Consider the following 20,241-nt stretch of genomic DNA (forward strand, 5'->3'; position numbering starts at 1 on the left):
GGTTAATTGACACAAAGGTTTGTGAGTTAGAGGGCACAGTTGTCTACAATAACCCACTCAAAGTCAATTACACTGCAAATAAATCACATAAATAACTCACTATATTATGATGAATATTTTCCCTTTATTTCAAATTTTGCATTCTGTGAACTGTGAGGGAGTATTTCATCACTCTCACATTACTTGAAACATTGTTTCAATTTGGAAAGTTACAAATGCAAAAGCCCATACTTGGACAAAAAATAATGAATTGTAATAGAGCACTCCTTTAGAAGGCACAAACTACGCTTTGAATCCAACATTTGCTAAAAAGTAATAATTGAGATAAACCTGAATATTTCAAAGATTTAACTGGTATAAAATCTTAACAACCAGCATACATGTATGTCATGCATTTTATGTGCACAGGTAGGCACATTTTACCTTACAATATTGGCTTAAGGGGGAATTTACAGTGATTGCAGTCATGTGCATGTGTACAGCCAATGAGATTATACTATAAGTAAAGAGCTCCCCTAGGTTTATCAAAAATATTTTCCTATAGAATCTACATACATAATATGGTGCTTGGTAAGGTGCACCTCATGTGGTGATCTTTAGGCTGGGTTGACACTATGTATTTGGTGTGCTGTTTGTCCACCAGCTTCAATACATAACAGCCATGCTGCTTGTAAACTTTGCAGTGAAAATGGAATATGAACAACATTTTTGCCACAATCTCTGTGATTCATGCCGCCAACTTCTTTTTCTTTCCCCCAAGAACTCTATAAAGGGTAAACCAAGGTATAGAATTGAACACAACAATGAAACTATTGTCAAGAACTATTGAAGAAATTGAAATTTAACACTTTGACAACACCAAGAGTGCAAACCTGTGTGACTTTTCAGTGATGCATACCATATTGTAAAACTATAGTTGCACAACAAGACAGAATACAACACTGCGCTGTAAACAGAATTTTAAATGACAACAAAAAGCACTGAATGTAAGCCTAAATGTGCTTGGTAAAATTCACAAAATGTAAAACAAGGAATGTGACGTGTTGGAGGCGAAAAAAACCTCTATGAACACCAGCTCATTGTGAGTTATTATAATTTAGCAGGCAAAAACCTTTTGGCACAAGCTAAAAAGTTTTTTCCAGGGGTTCTTTGGTTCTGTAATACCTGGTATATCCCTAACCCTACTAATAATGAATTCCTAGGTTACTAGGATTTGCAAAACAGCACTGTGGAAATTGCACAAGGCATCATTGAAATCAATATCGGCGTACGCTTCCATATATCAAATAGTTTGTGACGGCTAAGATTTCATCAAACCAGTATTTGAAGGAGTATGATTTGTATGTAAAGTATACAGAGATAATCTGAACACTCTTTCATTTTTCTCTCTGTTTTATTTCTTACTGGATAGTTGCATGATATCCAGTGTCAGTTTCTGCTCTACTTATTTATTTTATTTATTTAAAATAAAATATGTATCATAGTTTCTGCTGTAAATACAAATCTTTTATTGATCAACTACATTCTGCATTCTCTAGAATTATTTTTTTTTTGTGAAAGACAATAGAACAGTAGGACTGTAGGACAGTGAATGAAATCAAGTTTCTCTTGCAGCTGTGCTGTGGTTTCCTCGGTGTACAATGGTAGTCACTTTAGGGATAAACACGATTGGAACTAATTTGGGATAATTGGGTGGTGAAGTAAGGTTGTTTTAACATGCAAATACAAACTCATCTGCTTTTCTTTTTAAGTTACACACTTGTTTTTATGAGTAATTTGTAATATTGCAACTTTCAGCTATATGGCACCAAACACTTTTGAGAAATTTGAAAAATATGAATATCGAATTATCCCAAATTAGTTCCAATTGTGTTACACAATACCATAGAAATGTTACCAGGTTTCTCCCTCACAGACTGTTTGAGTGCTATGCAATATGCAGTGGTTTATGTTGACTTCAAAAAGCAACACTTTTCACAAAAAAAACCCCACAGATGCAAACATTATTTTGCCACCAGAATGGCTCCATTGTCCTTTGTTCCCAAAGAAAATCAGTTATTTAATGTTTTTATAGATATATCAAGAAAACTATTTACAGAATTTTAAAAAGTTACAGTTTTCAAGCCTTATTACGGACAAAGCGTTACAGCACCAGAAATTTATGCATTCAAACACCAACTTGAAACACAATACCTTCTAAACATCACATAGTCTGAACGGAACAATAAAAATGCTAAAACCCAGGGTTGTAATGTTGCAATACAGGTTTGTGATAACCAATCACAGCTTTCCTTTCATAAAGGGATGAAAGGATTGTTGCAAAATATTTCAGGGTGATTTCATCCAATCAAAGCAGAAAACTTACATGAGTAAAAAGCTGTCAAGACAGTTGCTTGGCAACCATAAGGACACTCCAAACAATCTCTTTTGTTTTTCCAGTTGAATACACAACACAACACTAACACTGATTTTTGTGGAATCTGTCATCCCTAATTGCCTGTCATAGGGATTAATTCCATCATAACAAATGATAAGTTTGCTTCAGATGACAATGATTATTGGTTTAAACAAGATAGAGATATTGGCATTTGACAGTTTAAGTGAAATTATCATTTCATAACTTACATATCTTATTGTGATGTTGACAGTTCATATTTGATCCTGAAATTATGGCGGATCATGTGGAATTGAGAAAATAGGATGGTTTCAGGATGTGCCCCTTAGGATCCAAGATCTCAAATCAACGCCCAGTACTGAGCAGAGGTGCACCAAGTTTGTGTTCAGCACTAATTCATATACATGTAATTCTATGTAGTCTACACGAAGCAATGTACATATCTATACTGTGCCAATCATCATATGCTCATATTGTTAACAGCATGCTTGTACTTCCTGGCTAAGATTATGCAAGTGCCAGTGATGAACGTTGTACTGGTATCTTCACAACTTGAAAAACGATGGCTTATCAAAGCGGAAGGAAACTTCTCTGAAAACATCATACAATATTTTTTATTTCATGAGATTTATATGTAACTATTAAAATAACATTTAAAACATGTTACAATGAGATAATGCCACTTCAACATGCAAGAAAACTCTGTTGTGTTGGTCTGTCAATATTGATTTGCAAATTTTCCTATGCCGGAGACAAAAAATGGCAAGAAGTCCATTGTTATCAATACACAGGATTTTCATGTTTAGCAGTGATAAAATAATACCAAAAAAAAACATTGTATTTAGCCAGCACTTATGACAGCAGTCAGTTACAACACTGCTGCTTGTTGCATATTTATCACACAAAGTGCAAAACCAAACAAACAACATGTCAGAATTGACTGTGTGCTACAGTGAGTATTGTCCAACTACACTTTTAGAGTCATCAAGAGAAATATGAAGCACAAGCAACTGAGGGAAAAGTACTCTGAAAATAGCTTTTCCAATCTTTATACAATCTTAATTTAAAACCTGTGTTTAAGCTATTGCCCATCCATTAGATGAGTTACGTTTACTGGCTGATTCTTGAGCACTGAAAGACAGACGGATCAATACTGCTGATCAGCTAGCTGGCTGTATTCACAGAAAAATCTTCATTCATGCATTTGCGCTGAGTATAAAAATCCATTAGAAGCTTACTAGTACAATATTTCAGTGCTCCTTTTGCTGTCATAGTTAAAATGTCTCTCTTCTGTTCTAAAAACTGTGCAGTGTACAGGCAAATCATAATCTAGCACATCAGTCTTCTGGATTCTGAGATATTTCTATCAATAAAGGACACTGTCATCTTGTCTTAATAAACCTGTGAGAGTGTTTCGGCATTTCCAAGGCTAGCAAAATGCCCACCATGAACAAATCCCAGTAAAAATAAGAAAGTTAAAGGCTAGCTCAGAGTTTTGGCATGGAATCAAGTCTTGGATGTTCAGTCTGCAAAACAACTTACAAGAAGAGCACGGTCTATGGTTCTTTGACTGTTTGAACTTACTCCTTTACAGACATGCTAGACAGGTCTTGATTGGGTGTAATTCACCACATTTCTGATTTGCATAGTCCCACTTGGAACGCTTTGCACCTGTGCAGGAACTACAATCTGTGTCCGCACCCCTTGGGGAGCCTGTGCCACGATTCCTCCCTGAGGTCTGAGCACAGGATATGTCCCTTGCTGGATAATGGGACGCTGCTGAACGATCGTTGTGGTCGGTGCTCGCGTCAGGGTGTTCATTGGCCCGATTACAGTGCTGTAACTCTGCATGGGTGGTGCAACCTGTGTCTGCATCACAACCTGCCGCGCTGCTGCAGGTACTGGCTGTCGGACATACTGCACTTGCATTGGCTGTGTAACCACAACTGGAATGGGATCACCTGGTTTTTGGCCATCAGATGGTGACTGTTGAATGCTAACAGCTGTGCGCACCTGGGATATAATTTTACAAAACTTTTATTAAAGCAATAGATTGTTGTGACATGTTCATTGAATGACACTGATTTGTATGCAGCTTTGTTTTGTTTTGTTTTCAATTGTACAAATCATTATCTTCACATCTACAGTTATGCAATCTAAGCAGCCAATAAAACACATAGCTTTCATCCATGCATATTATCTACCTAATTATGAAGGATTCTGCTTTATGATTGGTCAGCTGTACTTTTCAATCATGAAATTTATTGACTATTTACATAAATACGCTAATGCAATCCGTTCAGTTGGTGAAAAGTACAGTCAAACCTGCATATAGTGGTCATCCAAGGGACCAAGAAAAAGTGACCACCATATGGAGGTGGCGTTTCTATAGAAAGTGGATGTGGCATTTACTTTCAGTGTAGGTGGTGTGCTGAGAGATGAATTCAGGAGCAGATAACACCAGTAATAGAGTTCAATATCAAAATTCTCTTGAAAATCATGATAAATTCATTTAATTTCTGAAAGAATCATTTTGCAACTATAAAATCAGTCTAAATTGACCCATTTCTTGTTTTCCGTTTAAAACATTTTTTGGCATAGGTCATCCAAAGTCAGATATGCTGACCATTATACACAGGTTCTGTACCAAATTGGAGCAATTACGTGTGACCACTGACCACATAAGAGAGGTGGTTGTATTGTAAAGAACCTTGAACATATAAAATGCAATAGGACCACTGCAAGGTGACCACTATAAAGAGGTGACCACTGAGACAGGTTTAGCTGTATTATAAAGATTTGCATGCTATATGGAATCACCTATTCTTAAAGGTCAAATGATCAGATCAAATCAAATCAGATCAGATCATCACTCAAACTTGATACTAGTGCTCACCTGATTATCTATATTTGCGCCGTCTGATTGGTCGTTGGAATCTTGTGATGTAGATCCCGTGGATGAAGACTGGGCACACGAGTTCATGTGTTCCGGCCAGTGAGTCTGCTGACATGGATAGTCACAGTAACTGGTATTCCAACAACAGAAGAAAATTGCCTCTTTTCCACAGTTTGCACACTGCAAATACCAAACAAACATCCATTTCAAACAACACAATTATGAAAACCATCGTCATGTGAACTTCATACACTGAACAAGACAGTCTTCAAATCACAACATCCAAGGATTCAAAAGTTACGAAATCAATGATTTTACTCCAATAAGTACACAATGTGTTCTTCTGAAAATTCTGCTGAATTTTTTACTGAACAACGTGTTCATCCAAAAATTCAGCTGAAATTTTAGTGAATATGAATTTTAAAAAGGCATTTTTTAGGATGTGAAATATCTTATTTTTAAAGTTATGGTACAATTATTTTCAGTATTATAGTAACATTAATATCTGGTAAGAAAATTTGAAATTGAAAGGAAATTCCGAAATTTGATCAGATTTTCCAAAATTAGTTCGGATTGTGTTACATGTACTGTTAGACATTCAACAGTTTAGTTGTCAGGATCAGACACGAAAAGGTATTCAAGATTTTGGAATTTATGGACAGAAACAAGATCAGTGGTTTTGTCTCTACGCAAAAGTAAAAGTAATACGCCATTCACACTGCTTGAAGTTAATCATAGCATTTTATTTCTTTTCATTGTCAGAGTAGAAGTTAAAGATATGCCTGGCCTGATTGAGTTTTATTCTATTTTATTGAATCTTTGTTTCTTCTATATATGCTGAACATGCAAGCGAAAGCTCATATAAAGAAGTTTGCTTTGCCAACACCAAGTGCTGATGAAGAAGCTGTGTTTACACAGTTTGCTTCTAATGTCATTCTTTTTAACGTAACTGATTTCACTGACATACTACTTTGAAAGTCACTACAAAGAGTACAGCCCCCATGGGTGAATTTTGATTGACATATGACGCATATGTTACCTTGGTAATACATTCCATCAACCATGTTATTTGGATGAAGTAGTGAGTTCAGTACATTTGGATAAAGAAGAGTTTTCTTACCCATTGTTTTTTCTTGGTTTCATTAATTGCTGTTTGCTTCTCAGCCATAAATTCCTTCTTCAATTCTGATAGGGCATTCTGTTTCTCTCTTTGGAGACTAAGTCTCATTTCTGCCACTGTCAACTCTGAAAGTACAAATTACATGTAAGCTAGAGGATTTACCATACCATGTACCAGCATAGCTTGATCTGAGAGTAAATTGACCAATTTGATAAAAAGTTCACTGCAAAACAAAGGGCTAACACACCAAATGTCAACAAGGACTAATCTGAGAACCAGGGATTGAGGACTGCCCCTTTAAAGGGCATCCCAGCAGCTGTAACTTTTGATGTTTTCACTATTTTTGTTAGTTAAATCAACTACAGTTTCTTGTCCTATTTCTGCAAGCGTATTAAGATACAAAGTATTCAGCTAGTCAGCTCAGCCTGTATATGTGTAAACTGCATTGTTATTGTTGACAAATGAATATTGGTTCAGACACCAATTCAAATGTAAACAGTAAAAGTGCATTCTACAGCTGTAGCTGTTGTGTTGTCAAGCTAAATAGTGGGTGTTTCAACATACTTTAGGCAGTAGAACAAGAACTTGCAGTTGAAATACAAAACAAAAAACAGTCAAAACATAGTTAAAAGTTATATTTACTGTCCTTTGGGAATTTCTTCTTGAAATTTCCTTCAGTAAAACCTTATACCAGTACAATGACACCAAATTACCTCCTTTCACAACTGAATTTGGAACAATCCTATTATTTTCTATGGTAAACTTGGACATATACAATTGGTGAGGGGGTGGAAGGTCTCAGCTGACTAGTACCAAAAAGTCCACATACCAGCATTATGTCTCAACTCTGCTAACTCCTGTTGGTGTTTCCATTGCGTTATCTCCATGTCTACTTTGAGTTTCTTGACAGTAACTGACATGAAGTCATCAGTAGTTCTGCTGACGTCTTGTCCACTTTCAAGTACATCCTTGTAGAAATCTTGAAATGTCTCCTCAATATGCTGCATAATCTGAATTAAATAAAGCAATTGATTGAACTTTCGCAATACTAACAGTCCGTCCATCTTTAACTAAGTAAGTTCGTTGATAATAACAACGTTTTCAAAAGATGTTTTTCATGTTAAAAGTAAAGTTTTATACCCCAGAGTATTTGCCTGTAGATGCGGCACAATCTGTTAAATTTGTTTTTTTGCTTGTGAGAAGGAAAGAAATTACTACCAAATGTGACATGTACTGAGAATATGACTTAAACGACTTAGATATTGACAGTGACTTCAAGGAATGTCATCAAGGAAACAGAAAATGTGATTAGAAAATCAAACGAATGAACGGATTTCAGAATATGAAGGAGTTCCAGTATTGGCTGGAATACAGTCTGGAATTGAAGGAAATACTAGTATTACAATGGATCTATGTATTTGACAGAATATTATTGAAAGGATCTTTAGATCTTTAGGAATATTTAGAATTTAGAAAGAAGGAGAGTGACAGGGAATATCAAAAGTGATTAGAATGCTGGAGTGTGACTAGAAATGCCAGCATCTATTGGAGAACTATCTAATTATCTTTATATTCACAGTGTAATCAATTAAACATGCCAATTAGCTGATGCCATCAAAACAAATACGCAAGTATACATACATGTAAGTAACAAGAGGACTGAAGTTGATATCGTGTGATACCCCATCTCTGTATGAACACAAAATGCTACTTTTGTAAATCAGTGACATTTTGTCTTTGCAGAAACTCTTGGAAGGCCATGAGGAAATGCCATTCACAAAATAGATATGTGCTAAATATCACAAGACTGTCATACACTGTAGACTAATACTTTAAATGCATACATACTCATGTATTGTAAAAATGGACATGTGGTAAAAGTGACTCTCTCTGTAAGATCCAATCTGACCAAGATATACTTGATAAAAAGTACATCTGCAAATATTCCTTACCTTAGTTGTGTATTTCTTGATAGGAGGCATTGACTTGGGAGGATAACTTTTCTCTGTTGTTCCAAAAGAATTATTGTCAACAGTATCCCTTACTGATGGTCTCCTAGGAGGCTGTTCTGTTGGTGATTTGGTAGATGTGGATGGGATTATCTCTGTGGTGGTTGCTGCAGCAGCTGCCGCCCTCTGTGCAGCTTTCTCGGCCAACCTGGCAGAAAATTTCACCGGCTGTAGGTTTGGTGGTGTGGATGATTTAGGTGAGTGTGACTGTGTATTCCCACCATTTGATGCTGGGCTGCTTCCCTTGTCCCCGGTAGGAGTGTTGCTATCTTTCAATGGGGTCTTCAAGGGCAGTGCAGTATTATTCTGTTTTGGTTCTGTTTTGACAACAGTTTTGTCCGATACTTGAGTGGTCACTTTTGTTTTGCCTACCACAGTTTCTGGTTTGACTTTGATAGGTTCTTTTGCATCACTAACGTCTTTCTGGACATCGACCTCCATATCGGTGACCCCTGACTCCTGACCTTTGACACTGCCAGTATCTGAAGGTTTTATTACTGGACTATTGTTTTTGGATGATGGTGATGCAGACACAGGTTTCTTGGCTGTTTTGGGTGAAGTATTGGCTACTTCAAGTATGCGCTCACTTTTAGTTTCATCTGTCTTGCCAATATCCGTACTGTTTTGTCCGTTTAGATCACTATTTATTTTCTGTTTGTGCTCTGAATCTGTTTTGATGACATCAGTACACTTGTCTTCAAGTTCATTTCCAACTTTGGTGTCCTTGCTAGACTTCTGCTCCCCTCCAATTTCTACATCCATCTTCTCCTCAATGTCATCATCCTCCTCCTCCATGGCATCAGAGCTTTCATCATCACTGTTGTTGCTGAGCGACGCGGCATCCGACTCAGATTCCACATCTTTCTCCTGTTCCATCTCTTCCAGATGATCAATCTGTTTAATTCCCAAGGAAGCCTTGCAGGACTCTATTGTCTTATCCAGATGCATCTTGAACTTATCCATGGATGGAGTTGACCTATTTGAAGGTGGAGTCATGGGATTGGTGGTTTCCGGTGACAGTTGTGATGTTGCTTCTTCAAGATTTGACAGACTTGGCAGTTTTGTGGGAAGAATGGAAGGAGTACTTAACTTCTCTCGTTTTGTCTCTTGTTTTTCTGGCGTCTTTGGCACAGTTTTTGCGACCTGGTCAGCATTTAGATCCGATTTGACACACACATTTTCCTTGCAGCTCTCATTGCTGTCCACCTTTGATGTTCCATGCTTTTTCGATCATGTTTGTCATCAACAGTTGTCCTGACTATCTCACCAGTACCTGTTTGCTTCTCTTTGGCAGTGTCATGTGTGGTTTTGGATTGATTTTCAACACCAACCATACCAGCACCATCGCTTATTTCAAATATTCCTGCAGGGACTTTCTTTTGGGACAATGAACCATCGTTGTCAACACACTCACTCTCTGAACTCATATTTGTTGATTTTTCAGACTTAATCTGACTGTCTGGAGTGTTCCCTTTCATGCTACCATTCGCACCTATTTTCAACTTCAGTAGCCCAGTTTTCAATCCTTTGGGTTTTTCAGACACAGGGCATGACGGGCTTTTCTTTTCTGTATCAACAATTTTCATTGCATCAAATATATTTCTAGACTTGCTCGATAAATGCTTGTCCGTTTTATCCACATTTGCATCTCTATTCGCAGTGTCTATTTTCTTTGCACTGTCCCCTGGAACAGAATCTGAGGTTTCCTGACCAGCGCCCTCTAGAGTCAGAGTTGGCATTCCTGATTCCTTCTTAATTCTGATTTTTATCTTTGCTACCTTTTTGCTAGCGTCGTTTGACGATTGTTTTGCATTAGAATCATTCAATCCATTTGAAAGTGTGTTTTTCTTTTGCATACTTGTCTTCAAATGATTATGGGTATAGCAGTGTTGCTGATCAAAGGCAGTTCTGTAGGGTGCATATTCCCAATTGCCATGCCGCTTGCGAATGTTTTCAATATGGAGTTCCATTTCTTGCATAGCATTTTCAAATGCCCCTTTCCTCTTCTTGATGGGAAATGGGATCTCCTCCGACATCAAGTAGCAGTTTGACGCAGGAACCCATGCTCTGAAAACATTAAGCAAGGAATTATTTCCTTATTACAACTGACAAGTTAATTCACACATAAACTCACTACCATTTGGACATTGAAGTGTACACATCCCCTGCTTCAAAAATCATGGACGAATGACAACTGTTGGTCACTCAAATCTTTCACTTATTACATTATGTCTGACTGGATCATTAAGCAATGGAGAAATAGGACAAGCAAACATGAATCTACCACTTGACAGTCTACAAGAAATAGTATATGATCTCTTTTCTGATTTTCAGAAGTTATGCCATATAATATCATTGATTTGGCCTTGATTTCTAAGGATAAACTGTAAAGTCTGGTATGAAACCAGTACATTACTGTATTTGTGGCTCAAAGTAACAATTTGAACTGAATAGAACAATGACACACAGCATTGAGATAGTAGGCAAATTTAACCTGTTCCCCTTATTCTTGTGAACAGGTCTACGCTGGCACTGGTAACAACGGGTTTAGATCAAACCATAGTCATGAGAGGGTTGGCATAATATTAAACAACGATTCTTTGTAAGTTTATTCACATCTGTGTGGCCAATATGCTCTATGCATAACTGTCAGCTAACATGTCGTCCAGACCTGAAGAGATGATTTTAGAAAACTTACCTGTCATGTTGTCCAAAGAAGCGTACATCCACCTGTCCATCAATGTGCCTCAATGCCTGTGAACATGTGAAACATAACCATCACAACACATTTCAACAAAAAAAGTATATTTTCAAATAAGTCAGAGGGACACAAGCGAGTCAAAAGGAACTCTAAGTCTAATGTAATGTCTATACACACAAGTGTTGCACATCAAGTTCAGTCTGGCTTTGTTCAATATATATGTCACGTTATTGAACTAAAACACTAACAAGTGCTAGAATTAAATTCCAGATGGAAATTTTTCATTACGATTGATACTTTATTCACTCATTGGTCTATTTGGACTAGCTTATAAAAACAGCAAGAATTGCACAGAAACATTGAAAACATATGTTCCGGGACAAAGTCAAAGGTCACACTTGGATGTGAAAACTAAGATTATCACCAAACAGCCTAAACACACTGATAAAAATACAAGTTTGAGAAGAATTTGGCATTATTACAATTCTAGTAGTGACTTTCAACACAGACTCACCTTTGCTGGCCAGAAAGGGAATCCTTTCAACTTAGCCCACACTAGCTTGTGTGGTTCTCTCTGTAATTAAGAGTTACAAGATGAGTGTTATGCAATGAACAGGGGGGTTCCGCACTCTGAAATTTTCTTTTGAAGACCTTGAATCTGAATAAAACTCTAGCTAATATCCTGAGTTGATTCAATATGCCAATGGTTAGCCAATGGTTAGACAATGTTGAAGGCAAGGACCTTGAATCTGAATAATGCTACAATGTGCCTTGAATATCTCTAAGTGTCAAGCATTTGCAAAACTTCTTCCAAGAAATCAAAACCAAAGAAATTACATTTATCCATGTACACTTGAATCACAAGACTGCTCTAGCAAGAATTAAAGTTGTGAAATTTAAACGAGCAAATATTTCAATTGTCAAAATAACAGGTTTCTACCAAAATCCCTGGGGCAACTTGTTGAAAATGAACTTTAAATCAGCAAGATTTACATGACAATCATGTCAGAGGGCAGGCTTACTTACGCATGGCTCGCAGAAGTAATTTTCTTTCTTCATACACGATGATAGGTAACAGTCTGGACAGATTTCAATCTCACTCATCTGAAAACAGAGCAGCATCAAAATATATCAAAGGTGACATTTCTGAATACAACTCAAACATGTACAATATCTTTTCTCTGTTAAACAGGAGCAGAATGATTTTGTGTCACAGTGAGTGACATTCATTTGTTACTTAAACATAGCCTTCATATGCTTTTATAGTTATTTGTCGTAAATTATTATCATTAAACATTACTAATTATAATTTTAAAGACTTTGGATACATAAATGTCACTATGTCACCCTCTATGCAGTAATGCATTTTGGTCAAGATATGTAGGCACACCCCATCACAAAATGAGAGTTCACTGTATTGTTCCAGGCTACCTATAGAGGGCGCCATACATCGCAAAGCATTATCTGTGACCTATTTCCCTTCTTGGCGGTTATCATTTGGGACAATCACTGGGTGAAAAGTTTGACCTGCTATAAAAATATTTCCTTCCCTTACCTCATGTTCACATATCTTGACTATCATTCTGGCGCTGGTGGTCAGTTTGTGATTTGCTACATGAGGAAATCAAGAACAATTCAACCAGTCAATCACACAGTTCAAATGAATGCATATATCATGTGCATGGCAAAGATATGTATCAAACTGAGATGTATAATTGTTCACTACAAGTGGCTATGCATGACCAGAGTTTGCTGTAAGGTCACCGGTGTTATCTGCAGATCTTTACTTCCTATTTGTTATGGAAGTTATGGCTCTCTGGCCTCGCTATCATACTCAAAATATTTGTAAATGCCGACTTGAATGATTTTTTCTCATTTGTCTGTTGGGATTTTCACATCCCTTGTGACTGTTGATTGTTACCTCATCATTAAAATGTCTTGCACAGAAGAGATTTCCAAACATTTTGTGCATTACCTCATGTCCAAACTATTAAAACACTGTATATGCACATCAAGTGATTGATTAACTTGTTTGTGTTGTACCATTGAAAAGAACATATTTGGAATGGTAAGTTGTGTTGTTCAGCTGTCAATTCTAACATCTGTTATTGGACCCATATCAACATGTCAATCTTTGGTGTAATCTGACTTCAGTCTTTTTTCAAACTATGAAATATCTCGAAACATAAGATGAAACCTAACACACACTGCCTGGCATTATTTTCATGGTAAGAATATCGCAGTCTACTATTTCTACTTGATCACACAACAAAGTAGGATGGAATCATAAACGTTGAAATACAACATTGTGGCTTGATAATGAAGCAACAATTCAACTAAATTTCTTGTGAGGGTTGGTGTCACAGTCTGGGCGATAAACACCACCAACTGAACTTTCAGAGGCCACAGAGTGCAAATTAGGTCACTGTAGAGGGTGCTATGTACAATGTTTTGTGTTGGTATTTTCATAGACCCTTGAGAAAAACAGGACAGGCAACTGCGGTAAAGATCAAAGTATAGACCCTTGCAAAAACAGGATTTTCTCAAGGGTCCATAGTATTTTGAATACCTCAGTCAGAAGAACAGGAAGAAGGGTGGATAACCTCACCTCCGTTATAGAGAACACAGTTATGTAAAATCCATTTTGTATCAGCTAAGAATGCTTCTGTACTTCCATAGACTTTTTTGTGGATATTCTGAAATGCAAAGGTGTGCCATATTTCTCATACAGATAGAAGTTTGAACAATATAGTACATGAAGTACATTTCACATAACAGTTTGAATTAAATACAATGAAACAAAGATAGTGGTATATTGTGTACACAGAACTTAAATCTACACCAGCTTTCATATAAGCCTATGAAAAACTAAATTTTGCATTGCTATATTGCCAAAATATGATCATAGTCATTGGTATTAACACTGAAGGGCCATTTAATTCCAATTTTGATTAGATTCCATTGTTTTTGCTCCATTAATCGTAACAGATCTAAAGACATGGATATATCAATTTCTCCACTTTGAGCATTTTCAAACTGAAAACTTTGTGTTATAATATTTATAATTTTTTAACTGCTACTTTAAATCTTGAAATGTATACAAAGTGTCATAGCTTTGGGAAACTCTATGCCATCAAGAAATGAATAGATTTTTCAAATGATAAGTCTGTTGAATAAAAGCAGCATTGTGTATTTAATGTTATTTTAAGACCATTGGTCAATATTGACTATATTATTCAGTGTTTGCGGTGACTTTTTACTCCTCGCGTACGGCATACGCATTAGTCTGCTAAAATTGCGTAATGGCTGGATTTGAGTGCGTAATATCACTTCCGCACTCGATTGATGAAAAAACTGACTGCAAAATACAATGTGCCGTTGAATAAACCTACACTACATATTCGGATTGTACGATGTAACATTATTTTCATGAAAACAGTTTTAACGAACAGCTTGAACAATGTTGAAACGTAACAGCGAAGGTTAGACATGCGACCGTCAAAACACATCGGGCAACCCAAAAGTTAGAGTTATGGCAGCTTATCCAGACGGTTTCTGGACGTTTCGGCACCAAGTCGTTTCGGCCAAAGACGTTTCGGCCTTCGAATTTCAGGCCCCAAGTCCGACGTTTCGGCACCGCAACCCAAGACGTTTCGGCACCGCTGAAGGCTACCTATGGGAACTAGTGCTGGAGCGTAATGTTACAAATCAAAGTACTAAAAAGTACAGTGTCAACTAACATTCACGTACATGCTTTAATATTTGTGAGAACATGGGAAGAGACCGTAAGAAAAACTTCATACATGTATCATTTTCAAATCTGTGACACAGTTTATCGATATCAATAGCCGCCGACACGGCAAAAGTTTGAAAGCGTGACGAAACAGCACGGCAAAATTCACACAAAATGCACATAAAGTACTGGTCAGAACGCAAAGGTCACGCCTACGAATATGACGGATCAGTCAATTACTGAATAGTTTGAAAAAAAATCGAAACACAGATGCCGAAACGTCTTGGGTTGTAGTGCCGAGTGACTTGGGCCGGAAATTGAGAGGCCGAAACGACTTGGGCCGAAACGACTTGGTGCCTGAACGACCAGTTACCATCCAGACACTTCTGCAGTGTTCAAAATTTATCGGGATTCTGACGAGCTCTACCGATGAATCATTTTTTTCATGGACTCGTAGAGCAAAGTTGATCAAAATTTGGGAAAAGCGAGACGCGATGATCGTGCACGGTTGGCATTTATATAATTTGTCGCAACATTTCTGTCAATCACTCACTTTCAGAGACTATCGCTCGCCTGATAGGCACAGCTGACATGATAACGTGCCTAACGTGATAACGTGTGGACTACGATGCCGATTTTTTCAGACAACACCCAGAGAATCCGAAACTTTCCACACAAAATGAGTGATTGACAGAAATGTGTTGCAACAAATTAAGTCTGGTTGTCGCCTAAGCTCAGTCGTGGAGAGTGCTTTCGGTGTTATCCTTTGTGTATAGAAAACGCATAACAATGACAAAAATGCGTAGAGAGTCAATTTCAATGCGTAAATACGCACGATTTTTGCGTAAACGCGAACTCTGTTATTAGTATAGATCATGCAAAAATGATGGAGGAAGTTCAAAGTTGATGGTTCAGTGAATTTTGTTCCAAAGATTGGTTATTGTTCACTGACCCCCGTTGCAAACTAAGCGAGTTGTGCACATTGGAAAATTTGTGAGCACCTAACATGGTGCAATGAACTGCCTCTCAGTGGATGTCTTGTCTCTCATCAATTCCCTACCGTCCAATGGTATCAATCAGATGTATAAATACCTTAGCAGCATGTCCTCTCAAAATCAGAAACATCATGAAAGGTTGAATTCTCAAGGTAGTGCAAAGGAACCATACCCTTTTTCTCAATTTTGTCATTATAGTGCATAATCACAGGGTCAAATATTGACTGTTCACATTGTAATAAAATGTTCCAAAAATGCCATGAAAAGACAAGATCATTTTAATCTGGTGGATGATTTCAATGTTGTGGCTGGGATTCTACACTGCAGCAGCAGGGGGTGAAGGGGTATAGGCACATACCTTTTCCAAAGTGCTGAGGTCCATTGGATGAAACACATACTCCAGATAGTTTGGATGTTGGTCAAGTTGTACTGGCTTCTGAAATAATTCAGTCTGGTCATTACAAAACAAAAAGAAATATGACACAAACTTACAAATTCATAACATTTGCAGTTTGTTGAGCAAACAGGGGACAATAACTGTATGTCGTGGACAAAAATTACTGTTACCATCACACAGAATAATTTACAATAACACACATTATCACATTAAAATGTTAGACATGCATTGTTGGCTCATTAACCATTTTCCTGCTAGGGGTGTTACACACCATCCTGCCAAGTTAGCAAAAACCAGAAATGAGCTAAAACCTATTTCCACTTACTCAATGCGGTATACATGAAATAACTGTAATTATACGGGGGGTCTTATAATCGAGCAAATCCATGTTTTCCGCCAACACTTCTAATTTATGCTCATTTATTCATGTCAATTCAGCCTAACTCTATTGACTTCCAAACCTATGTGATAGTTGAAGTCATACTATCGTCAATTCTTGAGTTCTGAATTCTTGACTGTTTGAACTGAACTTGGAATGGGTCTTATACATGAATGTATATCATATTTGAAACCCCCTAGGGGAAGCTCTTATACTCAAGCAGGGTCTTGAGAGTTTGAGAAACCTAATAATTCACCTAAATATTGTGTGTGTAAATGTCATGCTATTAATAGTATTACATAGAGACATTATTGAATTTCACTGGCATGGCAGGATAATTGGCCCTTGATTCCAGCTTCTGGGCATGTTGAAATCAATGCAAGATCCACTGACTTGGCAGGATTAGGGCTTAACAAAGCCTAGACTGCGGACAACTACACATGTACATACACTGACATCACAATTAACAGAAGATTAATGTCTACCGGTATTATTATCCACCAAGTCTTTAGCCTTTTCATTGACGGGCAGGGAAGTAAATATGTTTTATTTCAGGATGATTTTCAAATATTGTTGTGCTTTACAGACATTTCGTTTGGTCAGTTCAGTCAATCAAGAGTCTGTCTTTGCCTAATTCTCATATTTTTGGAGATTTCATGACTACAAAAGAGATGTTCACCAAGATTTAACCTTTTCATCCCAATTTACAATGCAGAGATCCATCTTTACCACAGAAGGAAACACTTGGATTGGGTCAATCCATGGTGGCAAGGGGGTGGAAAAAGAATGGTATTCTATGTCTTCAACATCTTTGTGTCTACAGGTAGAATTGATTTGGCGGACAAAAACAAAGGGAAGCATGCATTATCAGGGTGTATACAATGATATAAAGAAACATTACTATGGCATGAACAGACAGTAACTGAGAGTTGCACGGAGACTTACCCCACTGTGTTTCATTCTTTGCAATGCATACATGAGAAGTCTGCAGAAATGGTCCAGTGTTAGCTGAGACATTGCCTTGGACTGGGTATCAACACACTCTGCCTTGGTGATTTTCTGAAAATACACACGCCATGAAGAACTTTCAATCTTTGTTGAAAACAGAGAGTTCTCTGTGATAGCTTTTATTGTTTGTTATCAGCTAGATACAGAACATCATTTCAGCTGAACATCCCTGCCCAAACTTTACAGGTATTTGTGCCATCATTTGCCATTTTTTGACAAAGTTTACGTTTTCTAATTATAGAAATGATAAATATCAAAGCTATCTCCTGGGATGGCTTTGAGGCCTTTATACATCATATCTTTATTTCAAACTATTTTGAACATTTTGACACTGACTTATTTATTTGAATATATTCAAGTGAATGAAACAATCTGTCTCTTCACACTCTCTCACAGCTGCTTGTTTGCAAGAAAGATTCCTTCATATCTACACTGGTGTGCCAAAAATGATGTGAGGCCAAGCCAACACAATGGAAAATGCCTGGTGAAACAAAGGTCCTCCTGTGGACAGATCGTGGTGAATCTAAGCTATACCCACTCACTGAACTGAGCAACACTTAGTTCAAAATCAACGTAGGAGTAGACTACACTGCATAGCCAACCAAACGATGTGAGAGTCAACTGTATGCTCATCTGTGTACAAACATATCCCTACATCTATACTACATTCACACGTACAATAGACTAACACACGTGCCATGCACATGTACATGGAATAAAAGAGCCAGCTAATATATAATCTTTGTTCTGCAAGTAAGTATTTCTGGTTTACTGAGAATGTTGTTGAGTGGCTAGCATTATGCTTACACATAGTAAATGATGCGGACAGCATTTAATAATGGTAACAGAAAGGAAACTTCTTGTGACTACATCTATGGGAAGGTAAGAATATCAAACAATGTGTAAGTATGGTTGAATTTAGTTCATGCAGCTTTTGTTTGCTTGATTAAGCTGAGCAAGACCAGGCAGAGAAATCCTGAATTACCTCACATTCAGGGCAAAACCAGTCTCCCTCCGGCTCATCCACTAACTTGACACATCTGACATGGTACACTCTTGGACACACCTCACAGCATATGACAGAGCCTTCTCTGTGACAGATCCAGCAGTAGAAATCATTACGAGAGTCCTGAAACAACACAGAAAAACAACTGCAACTACAACAATTCTTTTATCTATACAGCAAATGTATAATCATGTTCACATACAAATTAGCACCTAAAGATAAAAGATTATGTACAAGATTGAATACAAGTATTTGAAGGAACGCAAAAATACAAACATGTCATTAATTTTCTGGTTTTTTTCAGAAAACTTGTAGCTATGACAGTAACTTAATATGAGATTGTTTCAGACAATGTGTGAGCTAGTACAGATAACATCATACATTCTAAAGTGTTGGATACCAAAATACGCAGTTATTTACTAGTAATACATAAAATTAACAATACCACAGTTCTTTACAGGAATACATAAAATTAATAAGCAACCATTGTATAATCATGCTGACACAAAGGTAGAGACAAGTTTTTAAATATAAACAGATTTTTAATATAGAACTCCATGCCCCCCCCCCCCCCCCCTCCAATCTCTGTCTATCTTAAGTTAGAATGTGCCACAGGGGCAAATGTTTGGACTTTCAAATGTTTACAATATTTCACTGGTAGTCTGCTTGAGTTTTCTCACTTTGAAGTCTGCAGAGTACCTTCAAATAAATATTTCACAGCCTTGTTCTGCCAAAAATCATTTATTTAATTTTCCCCATAGAAATAACATAAGGTGTACCGGTATATAGTTGCCATTTAGAATTTCAGTAAAGTTTAGGAAATCTTTTTCCCTAGTAAAACTTGCACTGTGACCCCTATTTTTTTCCTGTTTTGAAAGACAAGTGTTTAGAGTTTCTGTTTTAAGACGCATACCATCTTTGTCTGTATCATTTTATTTCCCATTCTGTCTCTTCATTCTTTTCAAAAAATTGAAATCCTTTCTGTAGTGGAGCTTCTCACAGGTAGCTGAACTTACCATTTCTCGTATTGCCTTGGGTATTGGATTTTTCCTTTTCTTGTGACTGGGCGAGGCAGTCTCTCTTTCTTCTTTCTCATCTTTGCTGCTTGAACTTGGAGTTGGGCTTGACACTTTCCTTTTAGTGGCACTTTTATTGTTGCCTTCTGTGGAAATAGCAAATTATACATGTCATGGTACCTAGTCACGTCTAACTGTAAATGTTCCTGGGTTTTTCAGTCTTTTCTGCCCAACCCTCTACCCTTCACCCCACTTTGATTTTTACCCTTTCACCCCTATGTCTAGTTATATGGACCTTACCCCTATTGAAAATAATGATGATATATCAAAATTTGGTGGTGCTCAGGTTGAAGTTAGCCTGAGACATCTTTAATGACCGTGTTTGGCCATATTGTATTTGTGCCTTTGACAATTATTTTTTTCACAATTATGTTGGATATTTCAGCAACAGTTTCCATGCTTACTTCCCACAGTATGTTGAAATATTCGGTATACAGATTGTCAACATTGACTGTATTCTGTGTGCTGCAGCATTAATAATGATATTTGAGATCAGGTCTGGATTGAAATTTGATTGTCAACAATA

The 20,241-nt window shown here is 37.2% G+C and overlaps 1 protein-coding gene across 1 annotated transcript in view; it reads right to left on the bottom strand.

The window, feature by feature from the left end:
• Positions 1 to 105: 105 nt before the first annotated feature.
• LOC139115194 (MYND-type zinc finger-containing chromatin reader ZMYND8-like) overlaps positions 106 to 20,241 on the bottom strand; it is a 42,795-nt gene continuing 22,659 nt past the window's right edge. Inside the window, 15 exon segments of the mRNA XM_070677135.1 lie at positions 106 to 4,408; positions 5,292 to 5,471; positions 6,412 to 6,536; positions 7,241 to 7,421; positions 8,364 to 9,578; positions 9,581 to 10,487; positions 11,119 to 11,174; positions 11,636 to 11,695; positions 12,148 to 12,225; positions 12,677 to 12,732; positions 13,730 to 13,817; positions 16,208 to 16,300; positions 17,571 to 17,684; positions 18,619 to 18,762; positions 19,656 to 19,801. Of these exon segments, the coding sequence (XP_070533236.1) occupies positions 3,995 to 4,408; positions 5,292 to 5,471; positions 6,412 to 6,536; positions 7,241 to 7,421; positions 8,364 to 9,578; positions 9,581 to 10,487; positions 11,119 to 11,174; positions 11,636 to 11,695; positions 12,148 to 12,225; positions 12,677 to 12,732; positions 13,730 to 13,817; positions 16,208 to 16,300; positions 17,571 to 17,684; positions 18,619 to 18,762; positions 19,656 to 19,801 (3,857 nt within the window). The 3' untranslated portion in view covers positions 106 to 3,994.

The sequence above is a fragment of the Ptychodera flava genome, chromosome 17 (genome assembly GCF_041260155.1).
Source record: "Ptychodera flava strain L36383 chromosome 17, AS_Pfla_20210202, whole genome shotgun sequence".
NCBI classification, from domain to species: Eukaryota; Metazoa; Hemichordata; class Enteropneusta; family Ptychoderidae; genus Ptychodera; species Ptychodera flava.